This window comes from Mesoplodon densirostris, chromosome 4, assembly GCF_025265405.1.
Source record: "Mesoplodon densirostris isolate mMesDen1 chromosome 4, mMesDen1 primary haplotype, whole genome shotgun sequence".
Lineage (NCBI taxonomy): Eukaryota > Metazoa > Chordata > Mammalia > Artiodactyla > Ziphiidae > Mesoplodon > Mesoplodon densirostris.
In genome coordinates, this window is record NC_082664.1 from 49,603,814 (window position 1) to 49,629,201 (window position 25,388).

The 25,388-nt window shown below is 33.4% G+C and overlaps 1 protein-coding gene across 1 annotated transcript in view; it reads right to left on the reverse strand.

Moving 5' to 3' along the window:
- Positions 1 to 7,444: 7,444 nt before the first annotated feature.
- GPR137C (G protein-coupled receptor 137C) overlaps positions 7,445 to 25,388 on the reverse strand; it is a 52,699-nt gene continuing 34,755 nt past the window's right edge. Inside the window, exons 4-7 of the mRNA XM_060098107.1 lie at positions 10,545 to 10,694; positions 8,959 to 9,084; positions 8,671 to 8,789; positions 7,445 to 7,622 (exon numbers count right to left, since the gene is read on the reverse strand). Coding sequence (XP_059954090.1) covers positions 7,445 to 7,622; positions 8,671 to 8,789; positions 8,959 to 9,084; positions 10,545 to 10,694 — 573 coding nt within the window. The remainder of the gene's footprint in view (positions 7,623 to 8,670; positions 8,790 to 8,958; positions 9,085 to 10,544; positions 10,695 to 25,388) is intronic.

Here is a 25,388-nt window from a genome sequence, read left to right on the forward strand (position 1 = left end):
CAAAAGAAAGCAGGAGTAGCAATTCTCATATCAGACAAAATAGACTTTAAAATAAACATTACTGGAAGAAACAAAGAAGGGCACTACATAATGATCAAGGGATCAATCCAAGAAGAAGATATAACAATTGTAAATATTTATGCACCCAACATAGGAGCACCTCAATACATAAGCAGCTCAAAACATATCAGCCATAAAAGGGGAAATCGACACTAACACAATCATAGTAGGGGAATTGAACAGCCCACTTTCACCAATGGACATATCATTCAAAATGAAAATAAATAAGGAAACACAAGCTTTAAATGATAAATTAAATAAGATGGACTTAATTGATATTTATAGGACCTTCCACCCAAAAACAACAGAATACACTTTCTTCTCAAGTGCTCATGGAACATTCTCCAGGATAGATCATATCTTGTTCACAAATCAAGCCTTGGTAAATTTAAGAAAATTGAAATGATATCAAGTGTCTTTTCCGACCAAAATGCTATGAGACTAGATATCAATTACAGGAAAAAATCTGTAAAAAATACAAACACATCGAGGCTGAACAATACACTAATAAATAACCAAGAGATCACTGAAGAAATCAAAGAGGAAATCAAAAAATACCTAGAAACAAATGACAATGAAAACACGATGACCTATGGGATACAGCAAAAGCAGTTCTAAGAGGGAAGTTTATAGCAATACAGTCCTATCTCAAGAAACAAGAAACATCTCAAATAAACAACTTAAACTTACACCTAAAGCAATTAGAGAAAGAAGAACAAAAAAAAAATCAAAGTTAGCAGAAGGAAAGAAATCATAAAGATCAGATCAGAAATAAATGAAAAAGAAATGAAGGAAACAATGGCAAAAATCAATAAAACTAAACGCTGGTTCGTTGAGAAGATAAACAAAATTGATAAACCACTAGCCAGACTCATGAAGAAAAAAAGGGAGAAGACTCAAATCAATAGAATTAGAAATGAAAAAGGAGGAGTAATAACTGACACTGCAGAAATACAAAGGATCATGAGAGATTACCACAAGCAACTATATGCCAATAAAATGGACCACCTGGAAGAAATGGACAAATTCTTAGAAAAACACAACCTTCTGAGACTGAACCAGGAAGAAACAGAAAATATAAACAGACCAATCATAAGCACTGAAACTGTGACTGTGATTAAAAATCTTCCAACAAAAAAAAAGCCCAGGACCAGATGGCTTCACAGGCGAATCCTATCAAACATTTAGAGAAGAACTAACACCTATCCTTCTCAAACTCTTCCAAAATATAGCAGAGGGAGGAACACTCCCAAACTCATTTAACGAGGCCACCATCACCCTGATACCAAAACCATACAAAGATGTCCCAAAAATGAAAACTACAGGCCAATATTACTGATGAATATAGATGCAAAAATCCTCAACAAAGTACTAGCAAACAGAATCCAACAGCACATTAAAAAGATCATACACCATGATCAAGTGGGATTTATCCAGGAATGCAAGGATTCTTCAATATATGCAAATCAATCAATGTGATAAACCATATTAACAAATTGAAGGAGAAAAACCATATGATCATCTCAATCGATGCAGAAAAAGCTTTCGACAAAATTCGACACCCATTTATGATAAAAACCCTCCAGAAGATAGGCATAGAGGGGACTTACCTCAACATAATAAAGGCCATATATATGAAAAACCCACAGCCAACATCTTTCTCAAGGGTGAAAAACTGAAACCATTTACAGTAAGATCAGGAAAAAGACAAGGTTGTCCACTCTTACCACTATTATTCAACATTGTTTTGGTAGTTTTAGCCACAGCAGAGAAGAAAAAGCAATAAAAGGAATCCAAATCAGAAAAGAAGAAGTCAAGCTGTCACTGTTTGCAGATGACATGATACTATACATAGAGAATCCTAAAGATGCTACCAGAAAACTACTAGAGCTAATCAACAAATTGGTAAAGTAGCAGGATACAAAGTTAATGCACAGAAATCTCTGGCATTCCTATATACTAATGATGAAAAATCTGAAAGAGAAATTAAGGAAACACTCCCATTTACCACTGCAACAAAAAGAATAAAATACCTAGGAATAAACCTATCTAAGGAGACAAAAGACCTGTAGGCAGAAAACTATAAGACACTGATGAAAGAAGTTAAAGATGATAGAAACAGGTGGAGAGATATTCCATGTTCTTGGATTGGAAGATATTGTGAAAATGAGTATACTACTCAAAGCAATCTACAGATTCAATGCAATCCCTATCAAACTACCAATGGCATTTTTCACAGAACTAGAACAAAGAATTTCAGAATTTGTATGGAAACACAAAAGACCCCAAATAGCCAAAGCAATCTTGAGAAAGAAAAATGGAGCTGGAGGAATCAGGTTCCCAGACTTCAAACTATACTACAAAGCTACAGTAATCAAGACAGTATGGTACTGGAACAAAAACAGAAAGATAGATCAATGGAACAGCATAGAAAGCCCAGAGATAAACCCATGAACATATGGTCACCTTATCTTTGATAAAGGAGGCAAGAATATACAATGGAGAAAAGACAACCTCTTCAATAAGTGGTGCTGGGAAAACTCGACAGCTACATGTAAAAGAATGAAATTAGAACACTCCCTAACACCACACACAAAAATAAGCTCAAAATGGATTAAAGACCTAAATGTAAGGCCAGATGCTATCAAACTCTTAGAGGAAAACACAGGCAGAACACTCTATGACATAAATCACAGCAAGATCCTTTTTGACCCACCTCCTAGAGAAATGGAAATAAAAACAAAAATAAACACATGGGACCTAATGAAACTTAAAAGCTTTTGCACAGCAAAGGAAACCATAAACAAGATGAAAAGACAACCCTCATAATGGGAGAAAATTTGTACAAAGGATTAACTTCCAAAATTTACAAGCAGCTCATGCAACTCAATATCAAAAAACCAAACAATCCAATCTAAAAATGGGCAGAAGACCTAAATAGACATTTCTCCAAAGAAGATATACAGATGGCCAACAAACACATGAAAGAATGGTCAATATCTCTAATCATTAGAGAAACGCAAATCAAAACTACACTGAGGTATCACCTCACACCAGTCAGAATGGCCTTCATCAAAAAATCTACAAACAATAAATGTTGGAGAGGGTGTGGAGAAAAGCGAATCCTTTTGCACTGTTTGTGGGAATGTAAATTGATACAGCCACTCTGGAGAACAGTACGGAGGTTCCTTAAAAAACTAAAAAGGGAAGTACTATACGACCCATCAATCCCACTACTGGGCATATCCCCTGAGAAAACCATAATTCAAAAAGAGTCATGTACCACAATGTTCATTGCAGCTCTATTTACAATAGCCAGGATATGGAAGTGACCTAAGTGTTCACTGACAGATCAATGGATAAAGAAGATGTGGCACATATATATATATAATGGAATATTACTCAGCCATAAAAAGAAACGATATTGAGTTATTTGTAGTGAGGTGGATGGACCTAGAGTCTGTCATACAGAGTGAAATAGGTCGAAACAAAAAAACAAATACCATATGCTAACACGTATATATGGAATCTAAAAAAAAAAACCCAAAAAACTAGTCATGAAAAACCTAGAGGCAGGACTGGAATAAAGACACAGACATAGAGAATGGACTTGAGGATACGGGGAGGGAGAAGGGTAAGCTGGGACAAAGTGAGAGAGTGGCATGGACTTATATACACTACCAAATATAAAATAGCTAGCTAGTGGGAAGCAGCCGCATAGCACAGGGAGATCAGCTCGGTGCTTTGTGAGCACCTAGAGGGGTGGGATAGGGAGGGTGGGAGGGAGATGCAAGAGGGAGGAGATATGCGGATATATGTATATGTATAGCTGATTCACTTTGTTATAAAACAGAAACTAACACACCATTGTGAAGCGACTATACTACAATAAATAAGTGGAAAAAAAAGAATCTAAGGAGAAGGTGAGAGGTGTTGTAAGTTATTTCATGCAAGAATTTTTCTTGGCTTAATGTGTGAATAAACATGTACTATCTAATAGCGTATTGGTATTTTAAATTATGGCATTTCATATTAAATTCGTGTATAATACTGATTAGTGTATACCACCTCTAGATGTGAAGTACATACAGTTATACACTTAATGATAGTTCAACTTAAGATTTTTCAACTTTACAGTGGTGCAAAAGCGACACACATTCAGCAGAAACTGTACTTCCACTTTTGAATTTTGTTTTTCCCAGGTTAGCAGTAAGCAGTATGACCCCCTGTGGTGATCTGGGGCAGTGGCAGCACTGCAGTCCCCAGGCAGCCATGCGATCAGAAGGGTAAACAAACCACACACGACCATTCTGGACCCATAGGACCATTTTGGTTTTTTACTTTCAGTACATATTCAATAAATTATACAAGATATTCAACACTCTTATAAAATAGGCTTTGTGTTAGATGTTTTGCCCAACTGTAGTTTAACGTAAGTGTTCTGAGAATGTTTAAGGTAGCCTAGGTTAAGCTGTGATGTTCAGTCGGCCCTGTGTATTAGATGCATTTTCACTTATGATAAGCCAAGGAAGATCTGTAATTGTAAGCTCACTAAAAGCATACAGTCATTTGTAACTCCAGGTATTTTTCTCTTTTCTATGGTAGCACTAGGCTTCTTATCCTTACATGATAGAAACTCAATCGGTGTAGTCTGTTAAGAGAGATTAAGAAAACCAGACCTCCAGATAAAAGCACAAACACTTTTATTTTTAACAGTAGTGTTTTGTTACAATTTAGTGAAACAACAAATAAATACATTCATTGGCCACAGCTATACTTTTACAACCAGTTTGAAACTGATTATATAGCTGAGAAACACCATTAAACAATAAAAAAGGCAGCTATGCATAAAAAAGCCACTTTAGCTATAAATTACGTTTTTCATAAAACTACTACCAGCTATAATGAGTGGCAAGAGTTTCAAAATTAATGACCACTCAAATGAAACGATAAAAACAAGTACTGCTAACCACTGTAAAATTACACACTTAAGCAATGAAATTCTCTGTTCTAGTTAATGAACCAAAAAGAAGGTTTGAAATTGTCATCATGTGCTTCAGTGCAGGATGAACAGGGAATCGATAGCCCTTTGATTTTAAAACAACTCCTTCTTTCGAGACCAGACTTAAAGTGCTCCTAGTGCTTTGGAATTTTTAAGCAAAAATTGGGCCAGAAGTTTATCTTTTTTGTCTTTGGTGATATATTGTGGGAGATGTGTATAAGGAGACAAATGTAAGAATTCAGGTACCCTGGTCAGGGGTAAGAAATTTACAAATCTCAGATTTGGAAGAATCAACTAATGCAGCTGAAAGAACAAAGTTATTTTATGTGAAATATTTTTAAAAAGTAACCTTTGCTTTTCTGGTCAAATAGGAGCATTATCTAGGGAAGTCTAGGGAAGCTTTACTGGAAAAAATTTACTTTATCACTTTGAACCCCGAGGACTAACAAAGGCAACACAGATCTTCTCAGATAGTTCTAGTTAATTAGATATCTAACATTATTAGGAAAATAAATAGTTGGCATTCTGAAAAGAAACCCAATAATTGAAGTCGCAATCAAAATATACTCAGGTAAGTGCATGTTATGTTGTTCTGTTACTACCAAGGTTAACTTCTATCCTATAAATTTTTAAATAATTTGGTTGCTTTGAGAGAATTGATTATAAATAAACCCAAAGTAACATTTATAAGTTTATGCTTTTGACTGAATTCAGAATCATTTTGTATGATAAAAAGATGAAATTTCTTTGGCTGTGTACCAGCCTTCCAAAAGATCAAAAGCATTATAAATTTCATTTTTTTCTTGGGGTTTCACTTATTGTTATACTTTTATGAAGTTACTGAATCAATTAATCAAAAAGTTGAAGGGTATTTTATGTAAGAGTAGAAATAAAACATAACTTTCTAATCAAAGTAAAGACAGAAAAGGATAGTTGTATTAGTTCCAGTTCTGAAGAAATAGATCAGCAAACAATTGTATATATAGTTAGTCATCTTTAAGCATGTTGTGACAACTTCCCAGTGTGCCCATTACCTTGGCATCTTGAGGTATTCAGCATCTACTTCTTTCCATATAGACACTGGTAGAAAGTGCATTTTAAAATTCTCTATTACCTTAGCCTACCATGTATTATTTTTTAGATCCAAGATAGGACAATCAAGACAGTTTTAATGTAATTCTAAAAGTATTCCAATATTGTGAACCACTGGTTTTATACTTACCTAGTTAGTACATTTACATAAGTTGTTCATTTAGTCTACTGCTGGAATTAATTTGAATTAAATTTAATTTGGTTTTGCCCATATACAAGATATAAAAATGTGAAAACTAAAGGAGGAATTACATGTCTTACAAAGTATTGCACTTGAGTTCACTGCAATAACGTATCATGATTTAATTTACCTGAGGATAATCCTGATTCAATAGGAGTAAGTAAGATTATCTATATTTTGTTTCAGCTAAATTGAATGCCTTTGAAAATGTATTCATGTTTTAACTCAGAATTATACATTTTATGAATAGTTCTTAAATGCATCTCCAACTTGTTTAGTCCCAAGAAGTTTCTACCGAAATCTCCCTATGCAAAAATTACTATTGCTTTCTTGAAGAATCATGCTTAAACTACTACATATATCTTAATCATACAAAATAATCACTTGACCAAATCTACTCAAAGTAGCCACATAATTTTGACTGGTATACTTTCTTCTTGAAGAAATGACTGTGGCTTTCCAAAGAACACTGCTGGTCCTCACTGTAAAGGATTACTACTGTCATTTGTTTAAAATGATTATTTGAATAATTTCAGTTGGTACTGTACAATCATGCTTAAAAGAACTATCTTCAATGATTACAACCTTCTTAGTAGATCTTTTAAAAGAATGGTACATTTGTATGCCTTCATTCTGTGCACCGTTCACACTATAAACTTTATTGGGTAAGAATTCCACATGGAGTACACTGCTGAATATACAGGCTTTGATTTTTGTAGGGAAATTGCCTCCTAATTTGGTGTACAACATAATATCCCAATGTGAACACTGGGTATGACTTTGGGGACCGCAGTGTACTCTTTCAGGACAAAGATAAAAGTGCAAATATGCAACTACGCATTTGACGTTCCAAAGTCGGGATGTTTGGAGGCCATCAAGTGCCTTAAGATCTAATCCCTCTTTTCTCCCGCTCCAAACTTTCCACTGCACTTCATTTTACCAGGTCGAGGTCAAAAGTAACAGCCGTGTCCCCCACTGGACATGGCCACATTTCCAGGCTTTGTTTTCGGTTGCAACAGATAATGGAATGTTTATGTAGATGTAATTTAAACATACAGGATATACACATTCATGGAAAACGATTGAAGAATCACGACTTGGTAATGCCATCAGTTTTGTGGTGTTACATATAAGCTATGGTGATTGTTCATATCTAAATTACTACAAGTAAAGAGCAAAGGAGCAGTATCTGTCATAGGTCCATTCAGGTGGGGAGAGACTGTGTAACTGTTGCTGCCACACCCAGTCATGGTGCCATACCAGCCCAAACCTTGTGAATTTGATAAACTGCAACAAAAAAGGGCAAAAAAGCCAAAGGACTGTGATCAGGATGTAATAAGTCATGTTGGCATTTTTAGTTTTCAATGAATTTTATAATACAGTTAGTATCGAATATATTGAAATATGTTCTTTGCCAAATAACATAATGGCTCTCTACAAAATTCAATGACTTTTATCTAATATCATTGATTCTATATCACATATTAGAAAATAATGAATTAATACCACTCAAAAGTAGTAGAACTTGATTATCAGATAATAACAATATAGTGCTTATTATGTAGTAGGTTCTATTCTAAGACATGTTTGTGTGTGTGTATATATATGTATATGTGAATATACATACATATGTACAGTATGTTTGCACACACATACACTCATTTAATCTTTACAACAATCCTATCAGATAGGTTCTATTATCATCCCTATCTTACAGATGAAAACAGACTAAAAAAACTGAGGTTAAGTAACTTGTCCAGATGAAGTGAGGATTATAGAAAATGCTACATAAAACTCAAAGCATTAAGGCTTTACATCAAACTTTTACATCAAACTCAAAGCATTAATGTGTGCATTAAGGCTTTCTCTTTGCACTGCCACATAGCTAATGGTATGGACTTGCAAAGATTTTGGAACAAGTAGGGCACATGAAGATTTTCTATGGCATCTAAGCTTTGCAAGAGTTTTATCTAGGGTTTCTCTGTGGATTTTGAACAGCAGACTAGATATGGAAACATATAAAATCACTATAATAGTATTTCTTCCCTGCTCACCAACCCCCATCAGCTCTGAACTAACAAGGAATCCTGCAATGAAATGGTACCATTTTACCCCCAAAGGCATTTCTCAAATAAAGGTAATATATGGGCTTAGAATCAGATGATAATTCTTTATAGTACAGGTCCCATCATGGGTTTAACATCTACTGTTCTAAGCTCCAATGTTAAATGATCTTATTTATTGACATATATCAGCAAATCACCCTTTTCATATTTGGGTTAAAGCTTAGATTTGTTCTTTTGAATCTATGTCAGTACTAATTCAGTACATCTACCTTCCTTCTCTTGAACTTCCCAGTCTTGGCAAGTCATCATCACTATCATATCGTCTTGGATTGTCAAAGAAGTATGCTCTGGAACTGTAACTGTGACTATTTATCATGCCAGCAGGTGCCTGTGAACAAAGTATTAGATAGCATAAGAAGATTTACTTTTCAACTAAGAAAGGAGGCTGGGATCTATAATGCTTTTTAGTCTTTGCCAAAAATAGAAAATCAATATAAATGTTCCATTATTTTTTAAAATAAGGAGAACAGACATTAGGTAATATTATGACATCATACCAAGTTCTGGTTTAATCTCTGTGCCCGGAAAAACAGTACCACCGACCACGCTGGCACATGTTCCCACAGAAAGAGGACCATTCCAAATACTATATACTCTTCTCCACTTATGTCTTTTACATGAGCCTGTAAATAGAATATGGCAGAGCAATTTTAAAATCTGTTTTATGTGTAAGAAATCACCCTCCACAATCAACTTGCTTCAGGTAGGGTAAGTTAAAACATCAACTTACAAGCACATAAAACTCTAAATTAATTTTCTATATTTTATGGTTTCTCATGTAATGATATTTATCCTTTAAAGGTCATAAAAATGCTTTGTTATTAAATAGAATAAAGAGGTACTAACTTTTTCAATACATCAATTTATGAAAATATTTTAAATACATGGGTAATGGGGTAGACGGTTTAGGCCCCATAGTCTAAGGAGAATTATAAAAGAGACTACTGGTTCCAGCTGCTCCAAAGGCAAAATAATTACACTTACCCTGAGTTATACCTGTAGAGAAATGTAACATGCAAGTCGCTCAGCTCTGTTGCTACTTAAAAACATGCTTTTGGGCTTAAACTCCATGTTGGATTTGTTTCTATTCTAATAGATGTGGGAAGAGAGAAATGGGAAAAGGAGTGAAGGGAATCTGCTACATGGAACCACACGTGAAAATTCCTTCTTAGAAAGATAACTGAAATTCTGATAAAATAGTATCCCACAATGCCTTAAATTCAGTACAAAGTTAAATTAATATAAATAAAGATATGACATGTATCCATGTCAAAATGTACTTCTAGGAAAAGGATGGAGAATGCTGGGAAGTCAAATATGCATAGCTAGGACACCAGGAATCACTACAGAAAACACCTGGACACCCAAGGAACTACGAATGCTCTCCCATTATCAAGACTGATAATGCCAGATTTTCATAAAAGTCATACATCTAAAACCGAACCAAATATTTAGGTTATATGTTGCTCTTGGGTAAGAGAGAATTAATTTCATCCTAACAAATTAAACACATAACCATATTCACTAGCTAATGACAGGCAACCAATTTATCTAGAGATATTTAAACACTATCCTTTAAAAACTAGTAAAATAGGTTTATGACCAATAGATTTAAGGCACTGTTAGTATTATTAACAAAAAGAAAAGAAAACACTACTTTGGGAGAAGTTCTCTCTGAAGAATGATTTCAAGTGCCACATATAAATGAGGATTTTTTTTTTTTTTTTTTTTTGCTGTACGCGGGCCTCTCACTGCTGTGGCCTCTCCCGTTGCGGAGCACAGGCTCCGGACACACAGGCTCCGCGGCCATGGCTCGCAGGCCCAGCCGCTCCGCGGCATGTGGGATCCCCCGGGATCGGGGCACGAACCTGTGTCCCCTGCATCGGCAGGCGGACTCCCAACCACTGCGCCACCAGGGAAGCCCTAAATGAGGATTTTTAAACATAGAACTTTTAAGTATGATTACTGATAGTAGCTAGAGATTCCATAAAAGTGTTTGTAAGTCAAGCACTTAAAAGGTTCTCCTAGTCAGGCTAACTTCATTATCATACACTTATATTGGCAATACATGCTAGGTACTTACCTTATCTGAAAGATTATCCCATCCATAATTAAATGGACTTTCTAATGTATCCTGAGATATGGTGATCACCACCAAATTATAACATGCTCTTGAAGAATAGAGAAGAATGACTACAGAGCCTACGACAACAGTCTGGCACAGAGACATACCCTAAAAGAGAAAAAATTAATCATCATGAAACCCTGCACATTTGTCATGACAAGCCATTCATCCATATACAATATAGTCACCTCTTGCAATGCACTCCTAGAAAACACTGAGTGAGCACCAGTTGAAATAAACTCTTGATTATCTTGCTTTACAATTCTTATTTTTAGAACCACTTGTGTTTAAACTACCCTTTTAATACAAATAAGTTCTTTGCCAACTTGCCCAGTGGCAGCTGGAGGAAAATTTTGTTCTGCCAAGGTTACCTTAAGTAGTATAGGAATAAACAACTTGGCAAAAGATCTGAGCTTTAATTGAGAGTTAATCAGAGAGGTAGTTTTGTCATAATGAGAAAAGAATGGGAAATAAAAGCATTAGTCCATTTGATACACTTAATTTCCAGTAAGATGAAAAATTAAAATAGAAATACAACTCCTGTGCTATTTGCTTTGTTCTATTAGATTTTGTTAGTTGATGTTATTCCTCTATTGATGCTGTTATGTTGATAACAAAATGATGCAGGCACCCAAATGCACTTTCAAATCCAAAATATTTTATTACTAAGGCTTTCACCATTTCCCCAAATACTGTAAATTGAGGGAAATTTGTCCTTCATTTTTTGTTCAGAACTTTACCAAGAATGGTCAACTATTTCAGAAAGGCATGAAACTGACAACAATAATGCTTGTGGTATGTAAAGCACCAAAGCAACACACCTGTAACAGTGTGCATTTATAGCTGTCTCAGTCACAATTTCTATATATAGATACAAGCATCTGACTACTACATCACCCCAAATTTACATACTGAAATATTTATTAATTACTTTCCTTTTATTTCCTCTTTATATTACAGTTAGGGCAATTGCACTGAACATTTGAAGTTATGTGTGTAGGTATGTTAAACAATCTATTAATTTCAGGATAGAAATAGGTTATTAAAATGTTATTAGAAGGGGTCACTGGGTTTGGTAGGATTGAGAACCATTATTATAACTGATTTCCTTACAAGAACAACACATTTTAGACATATATGAGAAGAAAGCAAACTAAAAGATGAAATATATCTTGAGATGTTGAAATAGCAAAAGAGTACCTTCTCTGAGCTGACCTACTACCATAGCAAAAAGGATGTGTGAAAATAAATAAAATTCTAGCAAGATTAAATTTTTTAATCAAGGCTAAAATTTTCTACAATGTGATTTTTTATTTTTGTGAATCTCCCTAAAAATGTTGTTAATAAAAAGCTAATCTAAAAGCAATCCAGTTTCCATTTTAAAAGTACTATATTATTAAAGAAAAGTTAGGTAGCAAGAAAAGTTAGAATGCTGTAAGCGTTACTGTCCTTTAATATAACCATAAGTAAATTTACAGTCACTGCTTTGAGAAATAAAGTGACTGCTAAAAATACATCTTATAATATGGAGATACTCTGCTTATACTTGTAAATACTATAAAAACTACAAAAGTATGAGAAAAGAGCAAAGAATAATATCAAAGCAATTAATAAAATTGCAGTCAAATTACCTGCCTATAACAGAGAAAGAAGCCCACCGATTTAGAAAACAAAATAAGATCCTTCCCACAAAATACAGGATTATAAAACAAAAGATATGGATTCAGCCACCTGGAAACTGGTGTCGAAAAGTTAAAGAAAATCTTCCTAAACTGAAAAGTCATGACAAACAATTCCACTCAGGAGCAATCCTCAAGGAATGATTCTCCCTTCTTCCACCTCTGACATCTACATACCACATTTTTAGACATTCCACACTTGGCAAGTAAAGAAGAGTTAGACCTCACTCCAGCATGCATATCATTAACTAGAGTTCAGTATTTGTTTACAGGTATTTTTAGATGCAGACATGCAGAAACCTCAACTTACCATTCATTGAGTTTTGACAAATGTGTATACAAATAGAGAACATTACCATCACTCCCGAATGTTCCCTCACATCCCTTCCCCATTAACCAACTCCCCAGCACAAATACTCTCCTGCTTTTGTCTTTTACCACAACTTAGTTCTGCCTACTCTAGAACTTCACATAAATGGAATCATAGGATATGAACTCCTTGTGTAGGTATCATTCACTTAGCATAATGTTTTGAGATTCACCCATGTTGTTGGATGTACCAGTAGTTAGGTGTTTGTATTACTGAGGTGGACAATTAGGGTGACCAACTCCTGGTTTGCTCATAAGTTTCCTATTAAAAAAAAAAAGTTTCCTAGTTTTAGACTGAAAGTCCCACGTCCCCCAAAACTTCTCAGTGCCGGGCAAACCAGGACAGTTAGCCACACTAATTCCACTGTATAATTACATGAATTTGTTTACATGAGAATTTGTTTATCCATTTTTTCTGTTGATGGACTGTTTCTGAACGTTCTTATTCAAATCTTTTTCTGGACATATGCTGCTTTCACTTCTTTTAGGTAAATACCTAACAGTGGAATTGCTGGGTCATACGGTAGGTATAAGTTCAGCTGTATAAGAGACTGCCAGATCTTTTTCCAAAATGGATGTACTTCCAACAAAGTATGGGAGTTCCAGTTGTTCCAATTCCTAGACAACATTTGGGGTTGTCAATCTTTTTCATTTTAGCCATGCTGGTGGATGTTTTGGTTTTAATTTGCATTTCCCCGGATGACTAATGATATTGTGCTTATTGGCCATTTGTATATCTTCTTTGTGAAAAGTCTGTTCATATCTTTGAACATTTTTAAATTGGGTTGTCTTTTTGAAAATTTTTGAGTTGTAGGCAGTCTCTATGTATGCCAGAAATGAGTTCCTTATCAGATGTATGTATTGCAAATATTTTCTTGAAGTCTGTGTCTTGCCTTTGCATTTTCTTAGTCTTGTCTTTTGATGGGAAATTTTAAATTTTAATTAAGTCTAGTTTATGAATTTATTCTTTTGTGATTACTTTCAATGACCTGTCTAAGAGATCTTTGCCTATACCCAAATTGTAAAGATAGTTTCCTGTGTTTGGTTTTAAAAGCTTTAGAATTTTTTCAGTTATATTTAAGTTTGCAATCCATTTTGAATTTTTTTGTGTGTGTATAATATGAGATGGAGCTAAAGTTTCATTTTATTTCATGTGGATAACCAGTTCTTCCAGCACTACTAGCTAAAAAGATTTCCTTTCCCTTTGAATTGCTTTAGCTTCTTTGTCAAAAATCAAAGACTACATAAGTGTGGATTGTTTCCAGGCTCTCTATTCTGTTTCATTGATCTGTTTCATGCCAGTAACACACTGTCTTAATTACTGTAGCTTTATACTAAGTTTCAAAGTCATATAGTCTAAGTCCTCTTCTTTTTCAGAGTTACCTTCTGCACTGTTCAATATAATAGCCATTAGCCACATGTGAGTACTTACATATTCACATTTAAACTAAATTAAATTAAAAGATCGGTTTCTTTCGGACTAGCCCTCTTTCGAGTGCTCAGTAGTCACATACTGAATAGTGCAGATATAGAACATTTTCATCATCGCAGAAAGTTCTATTGGAAAGTGCTACTTCTTAAGTATTTTGGGTTCTTTTTATTTCCATATACATTTTAGAATAAACTTGTCAATTTCTATTTTTAAAACCTCAAGGTAGTGTTATGATTGGGATTGCATTGAATCTATAAATCATTTTGGGGAGAATTGCCATCTTAAAAATACTGCATCTTCTAATCCATGAACAATGGTCTTCATTGATTTATGTCTTTTCAATTTTTCTCAGCTTTATAGTTTTTAGTATAGAGGTATTGCTTGTTTTTTGTAAAATTTATTCCTAAGTATTTTTTTTATGCTATTAATGTTATAGAATTGCTTTTTGAATTTCATTTTCTAACTGATTGCTCCTGGTATATATGAAAATACAATGTAATTTTGTATTTTGACCTTGTATCCTGATAATTTGCTAGTAGCTGTTTAGTAGATTCCTTAGGATGCTTTACATAAACAATCATGTTATCTACAATTAGAGACAGTTTTACTTCTTAATTTCCAATTTTATACCTTTTTGTTTTTGTTTTATTAGAATATTGAATAGAAATGGTGAGAGTGGGCATCCTTGCTTTGTTCCCAACCTTAGGGGCAAAACATTCAATACTTTAAGTATGACACTGATTGCAGGTTTTTTATAGACCTCCTTTATCAGGTTGAGGAACATTCCTTCTATTCCCTATTGGCTGAACATTTCATTGTTGTTATTTTTAAATCATGAATTTTATTCATGTTATTAAATTTTTAATAATCATGTTATTTTAAATCATGAATTTAAAATTCATGGTGCTGAATTTTGTCAAATGTTTTTTCTACATCTATTCAAATGATTATTTGGTTTTTCTCCTTTATTCTCTCAATGTAGTGAATTACAGTGACTGATTTTCAAATGTTAAACCAATGTTGCATTCCTTGGATAAACTCTTTTTAGTCATGATGTATTATCCTTTTTATATGCTGCTTAGATTCTGTATCTCTAAGCATAAGGGATACTAGTGTATAATTTTTATTTGTTTAATAATGTCCTTGTCAAGTTTTGGTATCAGAGTAATGCTGTTCTCATAAAACATGTTAGGAAGTGTTACTTTCTCCTCTATTTTCAAAAGAGTTTGTTTACTATTGGTGTTATTTCTTCTTTAAATATTTGATAAAATTAACCAGTGAAACCATCTAGGTTTGGAGTTTTGTGGGAAATTTCTGATAACAAATTCAATTTCTTTAATAAATATGGGGCTATTTATATTTGGTATTTTATCTTTAATTAATTTTGTGATGTTGTATTTTTTTTAATTTGTCCATTTCATCTAAGTTGTCAAATTTATCCACAAGGAGTTGCTCATAATATTTCCTCATTTTTCTTTTAATGTCTATAAGATCTATTGTGATTGTCCCTCTTTTATTCATGGTATTGGCAATTTGTATTTTCACTCTGCCTTTTTTGGTACATCAAATTTGTTGATCTATTAGAAGAATTAACTTTTGGCTTTAATTTCTCTATAGTTTATTTTCTGTTTCATTGATTTCTATTTTTATCTTTATTATTTCAGTCCTTCTACTTACTTTGGGCTAACTTAAAAATAAAAAACAAAAAACTTTTTCATAGTTTCCCCCAGTTGTTTCTAAGGCAAAACCTTAGGTCACTGATTTTATATCTTTCTCCTTTTCTAATATAGCATTTAAAGCTGTATTTTTCTCTTCAAGCATTATTTTAGCTGCATCCCACAAATATTGGTATATTGTTTTTCACTATTCTTCAGTTTGAAATATTTTCTAATTTCCCTTGTGATTTCTTCTTTTTCCCATGGGTTATTTGTAATTATGTTGCATAATTTCTAAATATTTGGATTTTTAAGAAGATATCATGTTGTTATTGATACTTAATTGCATTGTAGCCAGACTACATTCTTTGATTCCAGTCCTTTTCATTCCTCGATTGATACCTGTCTTATGGTCCACTGTATGGTTTATTTTGATGGCCATTTCCATGATCAACTGAAAGGAATGTATATCCTCCAGTTATTGGGAGTCAGTTGGCTCAGGGGTGTTGATAGTGTTGTTCAGATTTTCTATGTCTACTGATTTTTTTCTTTTATCAACTTCTGAGTATGGGGCATTAAAATCTCCAACTATGATTGTAGAGATTTTCCCCCCTTTTTTTCTTACTATTTGTTAAGTCTTTTTTCCCCTCTTTATTCCTACTATTTGGCTTCATGTACACATTTATGATTTTTATGTCTTTCTGATGAAATGTACTTCTTTATATTTGGTAATATTCTTTGCTTACCTTTTTATATCTGGTAATACCCTTTGTCTTGAAGTCTCTTTTATCTGATATTAAAGTGCCTTCTAATACTTACTGAATGAATAGTATATTAGTTTTCTATCTGATTATTTTTAACTTATATCTGTCTTTATATTTATTTAAAGGGCATTCCAGAAGCCAGAGTATAGATGGGTCTTGTTTTTTTAGAAATTCATTTTGATAGTCTCTACATTTTAACAGGAGTGTTTACTCCATTAACATTTAATATAATTAGTGATATGTTTAGATTTAGGTCTTACATTTTACTATTTGCTTTCTGTTTGCCCTTCTTGTGCTTTTTTGTTGACACTGTTTATTTGTTGCTCCTCTATCCATCATTTTCTGCATTCTTGTGGGTTAATTGAATATTTTTTAGAACTCTATTTTATCTATTGAACTTTTAACTATACTTTTCTATTTCTTTGTTTTGTTTTGTTTTGCTTTTTGCCTTAAGTGGTTGTTCTAGGGCAACAGTTCTTAAAGTGTGGTCCAGGGACCTTAAAGATCAAAATCAAAATGATTTTAAAAAAGAGTACTAAGATGTTATTTGCCTATTATATTCTCATTCTCTTTTGTATACACAGCAGAGTTTCCCAGTGGCTCTATGACATGTGATGGTGTCAACACTGTGTACATGTGTGTTCTTGTGTTTTCTAGATTCCTGATATAATAGAATTAGGGTATAAATATATGCATTTTCAGAGATTAACTCAGCTTGTGCTCTGTAATTTTACTGGGTTCTTGTTAGTTTTCTTTGGTTATACCTGCTATATCTGATAAAACCTCATTATTACCAAACAAGTAGTTATTTTAAAATCCTAAAATTTTCCTTGTATCTACATGGCAGCACAACAAGAATAGGTACAATTTACAGATTTGTTTTATAATATTTAAGAATTTTTTTCAAACACTTAAAAAAATTTAATTTAATATTAAACTATTTTAGAAATTAATCATTTTACTCTAAGATAAAAAATTTATAATTTTTTTCATATTTAAGAATGGATTATTGGCTGAGGATTGGGGACTTACTGTTTCACTGGTACAAAGTTTCAGTGTGGGATGATGAAGATGTTCTGGAGATGGATAGTGGTGATGGTTGCACAACAGTGTGAATGTACTTAATGCCACTGAACTGTACATTTAAAAATGCTTAAAATGGTAAATTTTATGTTACGTATATTTTGTCACAATAAAAAATATTTTTCTCTACATACAGCTTCTTTGTTTACCTCTAAGATGCTGAGAAAGATGAAAGTGTTAGAATTCTCTGGTTCAATGAAGAAAGAAATCTACATCAAAGTAATTGGGTGAAACTGATTTCTTGTTTTGTTTTATCAAATGAAGTGCAATGAAAACTAACTTTCAATAGGTTTTATAAACGTTAATAACTTACCTTATTGTGTCTGCTGCGACAGAACATTATGTCCAAGTTAAGCTGCAGCATCATTTTGAGACCAATCATTCAGAGTATAAAGCACAAGGAATTGAAATTTTAAATGCAGGTGTGGTGAGCACTTTAAACACCACGAATTGTTTTTATTACTTTCCAAACTAGAAATTAAAAAGCCACCCAGGCATTTTACAGGTTAAATTACTATATTGCATTGGCTGGCGAAGCACTCATAGTAGATGAGAGACTAGTAAAGCCTTGTACAGTTAATATTGCTGAATGCCTGCTGGATGAAAAGTCCATAAAAGAAATTATGGCATTGTCATTTTCCAAGATAGAAATTCACTGATTCAAAGATTTAGCTGAAAACATAGTGATTTAATGTATTGTCAAGAGACTTGTATTTTTGCCTTACAAATATATTAATCTGATATAGAAGGACTAATTTTGTTTATATTCATCAATTATATTCATAATTTTTTTTATGTTCAAAATTCATTCATCATTTTGTTTATATTCATTCAGTAGCAACTAATCATCCAAGAGGGCATTCTTTTATGTCAATGCCTGAGAAGAAACACAAGTAGTACTGAAATATTCAAAGTGTTGAAAATTCTTCTGATTGTTTATCCTGGGCCAATTGTACTGATAATCTCACTAATGGTACAAAAGCAATGGTGGGTAAAACTTTCAGTCTTAGCACAAATCAATGCAGTGTCACCAAACTGTATTGTATTCTTCACTACTATGCACTCCCAGTTAAAAAAGAAAGCTTCACTTAAGAATCTCCTTGATGAAGGGACTTCCTGGATGGTACAGTGGTTAAGAATCCACCTGCCAGTGCAGGCGATACGGGTTCGATCCCTGTTCCAGGAAGATCCCACATGCCGTGGAACAACTAGGCCTGTGAGCCACAACTACTGAAGCCCGCTCACCCTAGAGCCCGTGCGCCACAACTACTGAGCCCGAGTGCTGCAACTACTGAAGCCTGTGCGCCTAGATCCCGTGCACTGCAGCAGGAGAAGCCACTGCAATGAGAAGCCTGTGCACTGCAACAAAGAGTAGACCCTGCTCTCTGCAACTAGAGAAAGCCCACGCGCAGCAATGAAGACCCAATGCAGACAAAAAAAAAAAAAAAGAAAGAAAAAAAGAATATCATTGATGAAGCAGTGAAAATATTTATTAAATACTGAGCCTAGAGTACGTGTCTATTTAATATTCTGTGTGATGAAATAAGACACGCAGTTAAAGAAATTCTGCTGCATCCTGAAGCATAGTAGTTGTCTTGAGGAAAAGCACTTATGTGATTACTTGACTTGTGAGCTGAACTAACCTCTTTTTTCATGAAATCCCATTTTCTACTTAACAGACAACTATGGCAGACAAACAATGGTTATTCAGACTTGGTTAATGGGCATATATTTTTTGAAAAATAAATGAAATGAGCCTGTCATGTCAAAGAAAACATCTGACAGTATTTATGGCCAATGATGAAATATGAACTTACAAGTGAAAATCAAAACTTTTGAAAAATTGTAAGCATTTGTATCCACTGTAAGACTGGCAGCTTCCCAAAACTTAAATACTTTTCTGATGAGATTGCTGGTGATATTAACAAATGTGATTTAGGTTACTATCTAATGAAATGTATCAACATTTTGAAGATCTGTGACCACTCTTTTCTAATGATCAATGCATGATGTTACAAACTCATTCAAAGTGCAGGATAGACCAATGGAGAGTACAGAAAGTTCACTAATATCATTTTAGATTCCACACGGCAACTAACCTTTAAGAAACCTCCACTTCAGAGTTTTGGTGTAGTATTAAAGAAGAATATCCACAATTATCTGAAAAGGCTATTAAAATTCTCCTCCATTTTCCAACTACATATATTTGTGAGGATGGATTTTCTTCATATACTTCAACCTAAACAACATATCACAACAGATTGAATGCAGAAGCAGACATGAAAATCCAGCTGTGTTCTATTATGTCAGACATTAAAGAGATTTTCAAAATGTATAACAATGTCAATCTTCTCGCTATTTATTTTTGTTTTGGAAAATATAATTATTTAGCATAAAATATGTTATTCATGTTAACATATAATGGATTATTATTGGCATTTTAAATGAATTAATAAATGAATATTTTTAAAATTTCTCAATTTTTTTTCTAAAATGTATATATAGGTAGATATAATCTACATAAACAAAAGCTCTTTGGGGTCCTCAATAATTCTTAGGAGTGTAATGGGATCTTGAGACCAACAAGCTTGAGAATCACTGCTCTAGGGATTATAATATATATCCTTAACTTTTCACAGTCTAAGCAATAGTTAATATCATACCACTTGATGTAAAATGTAAGAATTTCAACCATATAGGCCCTGTCCTTGATGCTATAGTGCTATAGCTGTTATATATACTATATAGAGAATTATGTATGATATCTACATATGTAAGCCTCACATTATGTTATAATTTTTGCTTTGCACAGTCACATTTATTTTAAAGAAATTAAGAAATTATATTTACCCACATATTTATTATTTCTTGTGTTCTTCATTCCTTCCTGAAGGGCTAAAATCCAAGCTGATTTTATTTCCCATCAGTCTGTAGAATTTTCTTAGCATTTCTTGTAGTATAGGTCTGTTGGTAATGAACCCTCTTAGTTTTCTTTTATCTGAAGATGTTTTTTATTTCTTCATCATTCTTTATATTTTCACTTGATGTAGATTTCAGAGTTGACAGCATTTTTCTTTCAGCATTTCAAAGATATTGTTTCCAAGTTTTCTGGCTCCATTATATCTGATGAGAAGTGAGTGATCATTTGAATCAATGTTCCCTTATGTATATGTCATTTTTCTTTGCTCTCAAAATTTTCTTTTTCTTTTTGATTTTAAGCACTTTGAGTACAATGAATTTAGGTAAGATTTTCTATATATTTATCCTGATTGGGCTTCGTTGAGCTTCATGAAACTATAAATTTATATCTTTCATCAAAACTGGAAAATTTAGGTCACATTTCTTCAAATATTTTTTTCCAATCTCATTTTCTCCCTCTTTTCCTTTGGGAGTTCCAATTATACATAATTTGGCCCTGAAGCTCTGTTCATTTTATTATCATCTTTACCCCCAATATCCTCTGTCCTTCAGATTGGATAATTTCTTTTGATTTAAGTTCATTGACTCTTCTTTCATCTCCAATCTGCTGCTAAGCACAACTAGTGACTATTTAAATACTGTATTTTTTAATTCTAAAATTTCTGGTAGTTTTTAAAAATAGCTTCTATTTCTCTGAGATTTCTTATTTATTCATTCATTCAAATATATTTTCCTTCACATTCTTGAGCATATTATAAAATCTTTGTCTGATAAATCCAACATCTGGGTCATCTGTGGGGGACTGCCACCAATGATTGCTTTTTGAATTCTGTTTTTTGTTCTTGAGTATGAGTTAAATTTTTCCTGTTTCTTCATATATCTAGAGACCTTGGATTGTGTTTTGGACATTGTGAGTGCCATGTTTTAGAGTCTGGATTCTGTTATAGTCCTCTGAAACGTATTGATTTTCCTTTTTTTCCCTTAATTTTTTTTTATTTTTTTATTTTTAGCAAATAATTAACCTGGCTAGACTCAAATCCCAAACTATCTCCCATGAATGGATAGCAGCTGAAATCTCAGTTCAATTTCTTTATCCTTAACTGTGCTGCTGCTTGGAGTATGTCCTGCACATGCTTAGTTCAGGTATCAGATAAAAATTTGGCAGAGTTTAAAATCAGAATTTGGAGCTTCCTCTATCTGGCTATCTTCTTCCCGAGATTTCCCACTCACTTTCCATCTGGAATAGTTTCTTGAATTTTGTCCTATGATTCTTCAAGCAAGTAAAATAGCAGGTTTCTCTTCAAGTTTTGGCTGCCCCATGGATGGGACTTTCCCTCAGGCTAGAAGCTGTAAAAAATAGGAAACTCACTCAGTGTCGGTTCCTTCTTCTAAGGGGTTGCTCTCCAGTGCCTTCAGTGCTTTTTATATTTTGTCCAGAATTTATCTTTGCTTTCTGTAGAAGGTTGGGTCCAATGGAAGCTACTGAGCCAATACCAGAAGTAGAACCCTGCACATAGTTTTTGAATTCATCTCACAAATGCTACTTCCATTTTGAAATTAGAATGCCAAACTAAGCATCAAAAATAAGAAAATAAGGTAGTCTCAATTAATAAATTTTAAAATGTATTTTGATAATTATAAGGCCTAAAACAGTCTCAAAAAGAGTTTCACGGTGTTAAGACACAATGAAATTAGATCTCTGGCTCCTATGACCCTACCATTACAGAATAGATGGCTTTTAGTGGGTAGACCTTATGACCATGGAAAAATAAAAAATTCTGAAAATGCTGGCTGGTCTAGTAAAAGAGTCTAGAAGTATAAGGGAAAGCTACTTGAGCTTAGGAGTAGATAACATATATAAACCCAGGGTTGTAAGCAGGGATTTTTCAAATGGGACAAATGTGTGGAGGGTTGGCTCAGCAACAGAATAGAACAGAATAGGAAATAAGGCTTGGGGTATAAGAACTGGAGTAATGAAAGCAGTAAATTAAAGAAGTACCACAGCTTAAGATAGATAAAGAAAATCCCAGTGACTCAGGAGAGAAATTATAACAGAATATTGGGAAGGTGGCAATCATTCCTATTACAGAGGATGATGCAGCCTCTATTTTTTTTTTACCACCATCCTCACCAAATTCTGGTGAAGTCATATTTCAGGATGGTGGAAGTGAGACACTAATGGCATTTTAGCCTATTTCTTTAATTATGGCCTAAATTACCATACACTCCTTCATTAAGTCTTATAGGATCAGCTGGTCTGCATGAAAGATCAGAAATGTAGTTTAGCTGAATGTTATTGTGTTTCTGCAAGATGCTAATGATGCCTCCCATCCTAATACATTAATTAATATGGCTCAAGGATTGAGTGAACATGGGACAGAAAGGTTTACATAGTAATTAAAACTGTTAGACATTCGGGAGAGAGAGAGAAAATGCATTATTTGTAAATGGCTAACTGGGCAGGGAGATAAGCTGACCTTGAGTCAGATAATGATTCCTTTTACACTCTTATCCAGGTATAAAATTGTATGTGTCCTTGACCAGAGATGTAAGGCTGAAAGCTTAACTTTTATTCCCACCCCACCTTTGAGTGGTCTTTCATGTAGATAATTCTAACTTGCCATTATAGGGACTAAGCACCTTTTTGTGCCAATCAGTTATTTTTTCCATTAAAAATGATATGTCTCCTATATTCTTATAAATATGCTTATTTTTTTCTAAAATGGAAAGGAATATTAGAATAAAAATAATTTTATTGTGTGCATTTTAATGTTAAAAGTTATAATTCTGATAGAAGTAAATAAATTCAAATATACCACAGAAATCATACAAATAAAGGCAAAGCAAACAGCAATAAAAAAACCTTAATGGGAGAAAAGGACCAATACCAACAAACAATCATATCAATAAATATAAACTATTTGTTTACCCTATAAAGAGTTTATATAAAAAACTATAATATTTTGTTTAAAGTTAATGAGACACACTTGAAATGTCAGCAATAGACAAAAACTTAAAAGCTAATATCAAAAAAAGAAAAAAAAACAAATAAAAAGGCCATTACATAATTTCAACAATACATGTTCCAAAAATTTCTAAGAAAAATGAGTTAAACAATGAAATGTAATCTATCAGAGACTTCAACCCTTACAAAATCTATGTGGGATGGGATATAAATAGAGTCAAATAAAATTACAATAAATTATTTAAAAGAGAGATCCTGTTCTTCAGTAATCCTTATTCTTTTACACTGTTCCTTTTGAGAATCTGATTACATATATAGGATCTGTCTCCAGATACAATTTGCCAACAATTTCAGGTATTCAAGAACTTCCTGAAGCCACATTACCATCCCTTAGTACACATTAGGATAATTATGGTTAACATTTGTAAGTTAACGCATTCCCAAGTGCAAGGTATTATACTAAACACTTTATATGCATTTTAATTTAATTCTTATAATACCTTTATAAGATAGGTACTACTTTTACCCTCAAACAACTTATGAGATCAATACTGTCATTTCCATTTTACAGATCAGGAGAGTGATGCTTAGATGTACTGTTACTTGTGCAATGTCATACAGCCAATGAACAGGAAAGATGGGATTTATTTAGATCCTTATCTCTCTGATCCCAGGTTTCCAGCTCTTAATCACTATGATATACTGTCTCTCACTAAGGTCTTTTCATATTAATTAAAAAATCAATATACCTGAAAAAGAGATATAAACATATCCCAAAGTATATCCAATCCCATTTTTAATTTATATCACCCTCATTGCAAAAGAGAATTTGAAGTAGTTACAGAGATACACACAGAATAAAAAATAAACATAGGAATGTGCGGGGGTGGGGGTAAGAAAGTGAGATGAAACTAGAGGTAGACCCAGAACCAAATATGAGTATCATAAGGTCATCTACGATTGATATAAAGGTGAGTCACATATTTGCCTCTGAACAACATAGTAGTCAGGGAAAAGAAGAATTTAATCAATAATGTTTTACCTAGTACTGAATTGGAGGAAAAGATCTTTTCTAGGGAACATTGATTGTATGGACAATATCCTTAAGAACATAATACAGTAGATGTTTCTTACAAGTAAATGTTTCTTACAAGAATTTCATACATATTTCTTGATGTAGGCCAAAGCATAATGTCACAGTATATGTTGGGAAAGACAATTCTATCCAGGGTACAATGTAGTCTCAGAATACAATTCTGTAATGAACTGGATTGGGCAGAGGAGAAGATATGGAATAGACAGGGAAATGGACAGACTGTACATACTTCAGGTAATTTTTCCAGCAATTAAGCCTTTGAATTTAACAGTTGATAGTAAATTTTTTCTAACAAGAACCTGGAGTACAGAAATTCTACATTGTTTAGTAGGCCACCTTCATATGCATGGACAATCAAGCAGAAGGTAAAACTGATAATTTCTTATGGAGGTTAGGGGGCCTGAAGAGGACAGATATCTGAATTTTAGACTTTCCACCAAAGGGAGTGTAGAGATAGTATCTATCTATATGTAGAGATAATGTGTAATTCGCACTGATGTGTAAATATGTAGTATTTGAGACATGGCTGGAATCCAAATAGAAAATTTTCTTTTTTTGTTGTTAAATAAGAATGTTGCTATAATATAACAATATTATGGAAAGCTGCCAAGGCAGTACTTGAGAAAACATATTGCTCTTAATACCTTTATTAGTTTACAAAATAATAAATTAAGTATCTATATAAGAACATAGATATGGAAAAAAGTCACAAAAATTAAAAAATGAAAGAGCAGAAATAAACTATTCAAATTGACAATAACTAATATTTTTTTTTTTTGTGGTATGCGGGCCTCTCACTGTTGTGGCCTCTCCCGTTGCGGAGCACAGGCTCCGGACGCG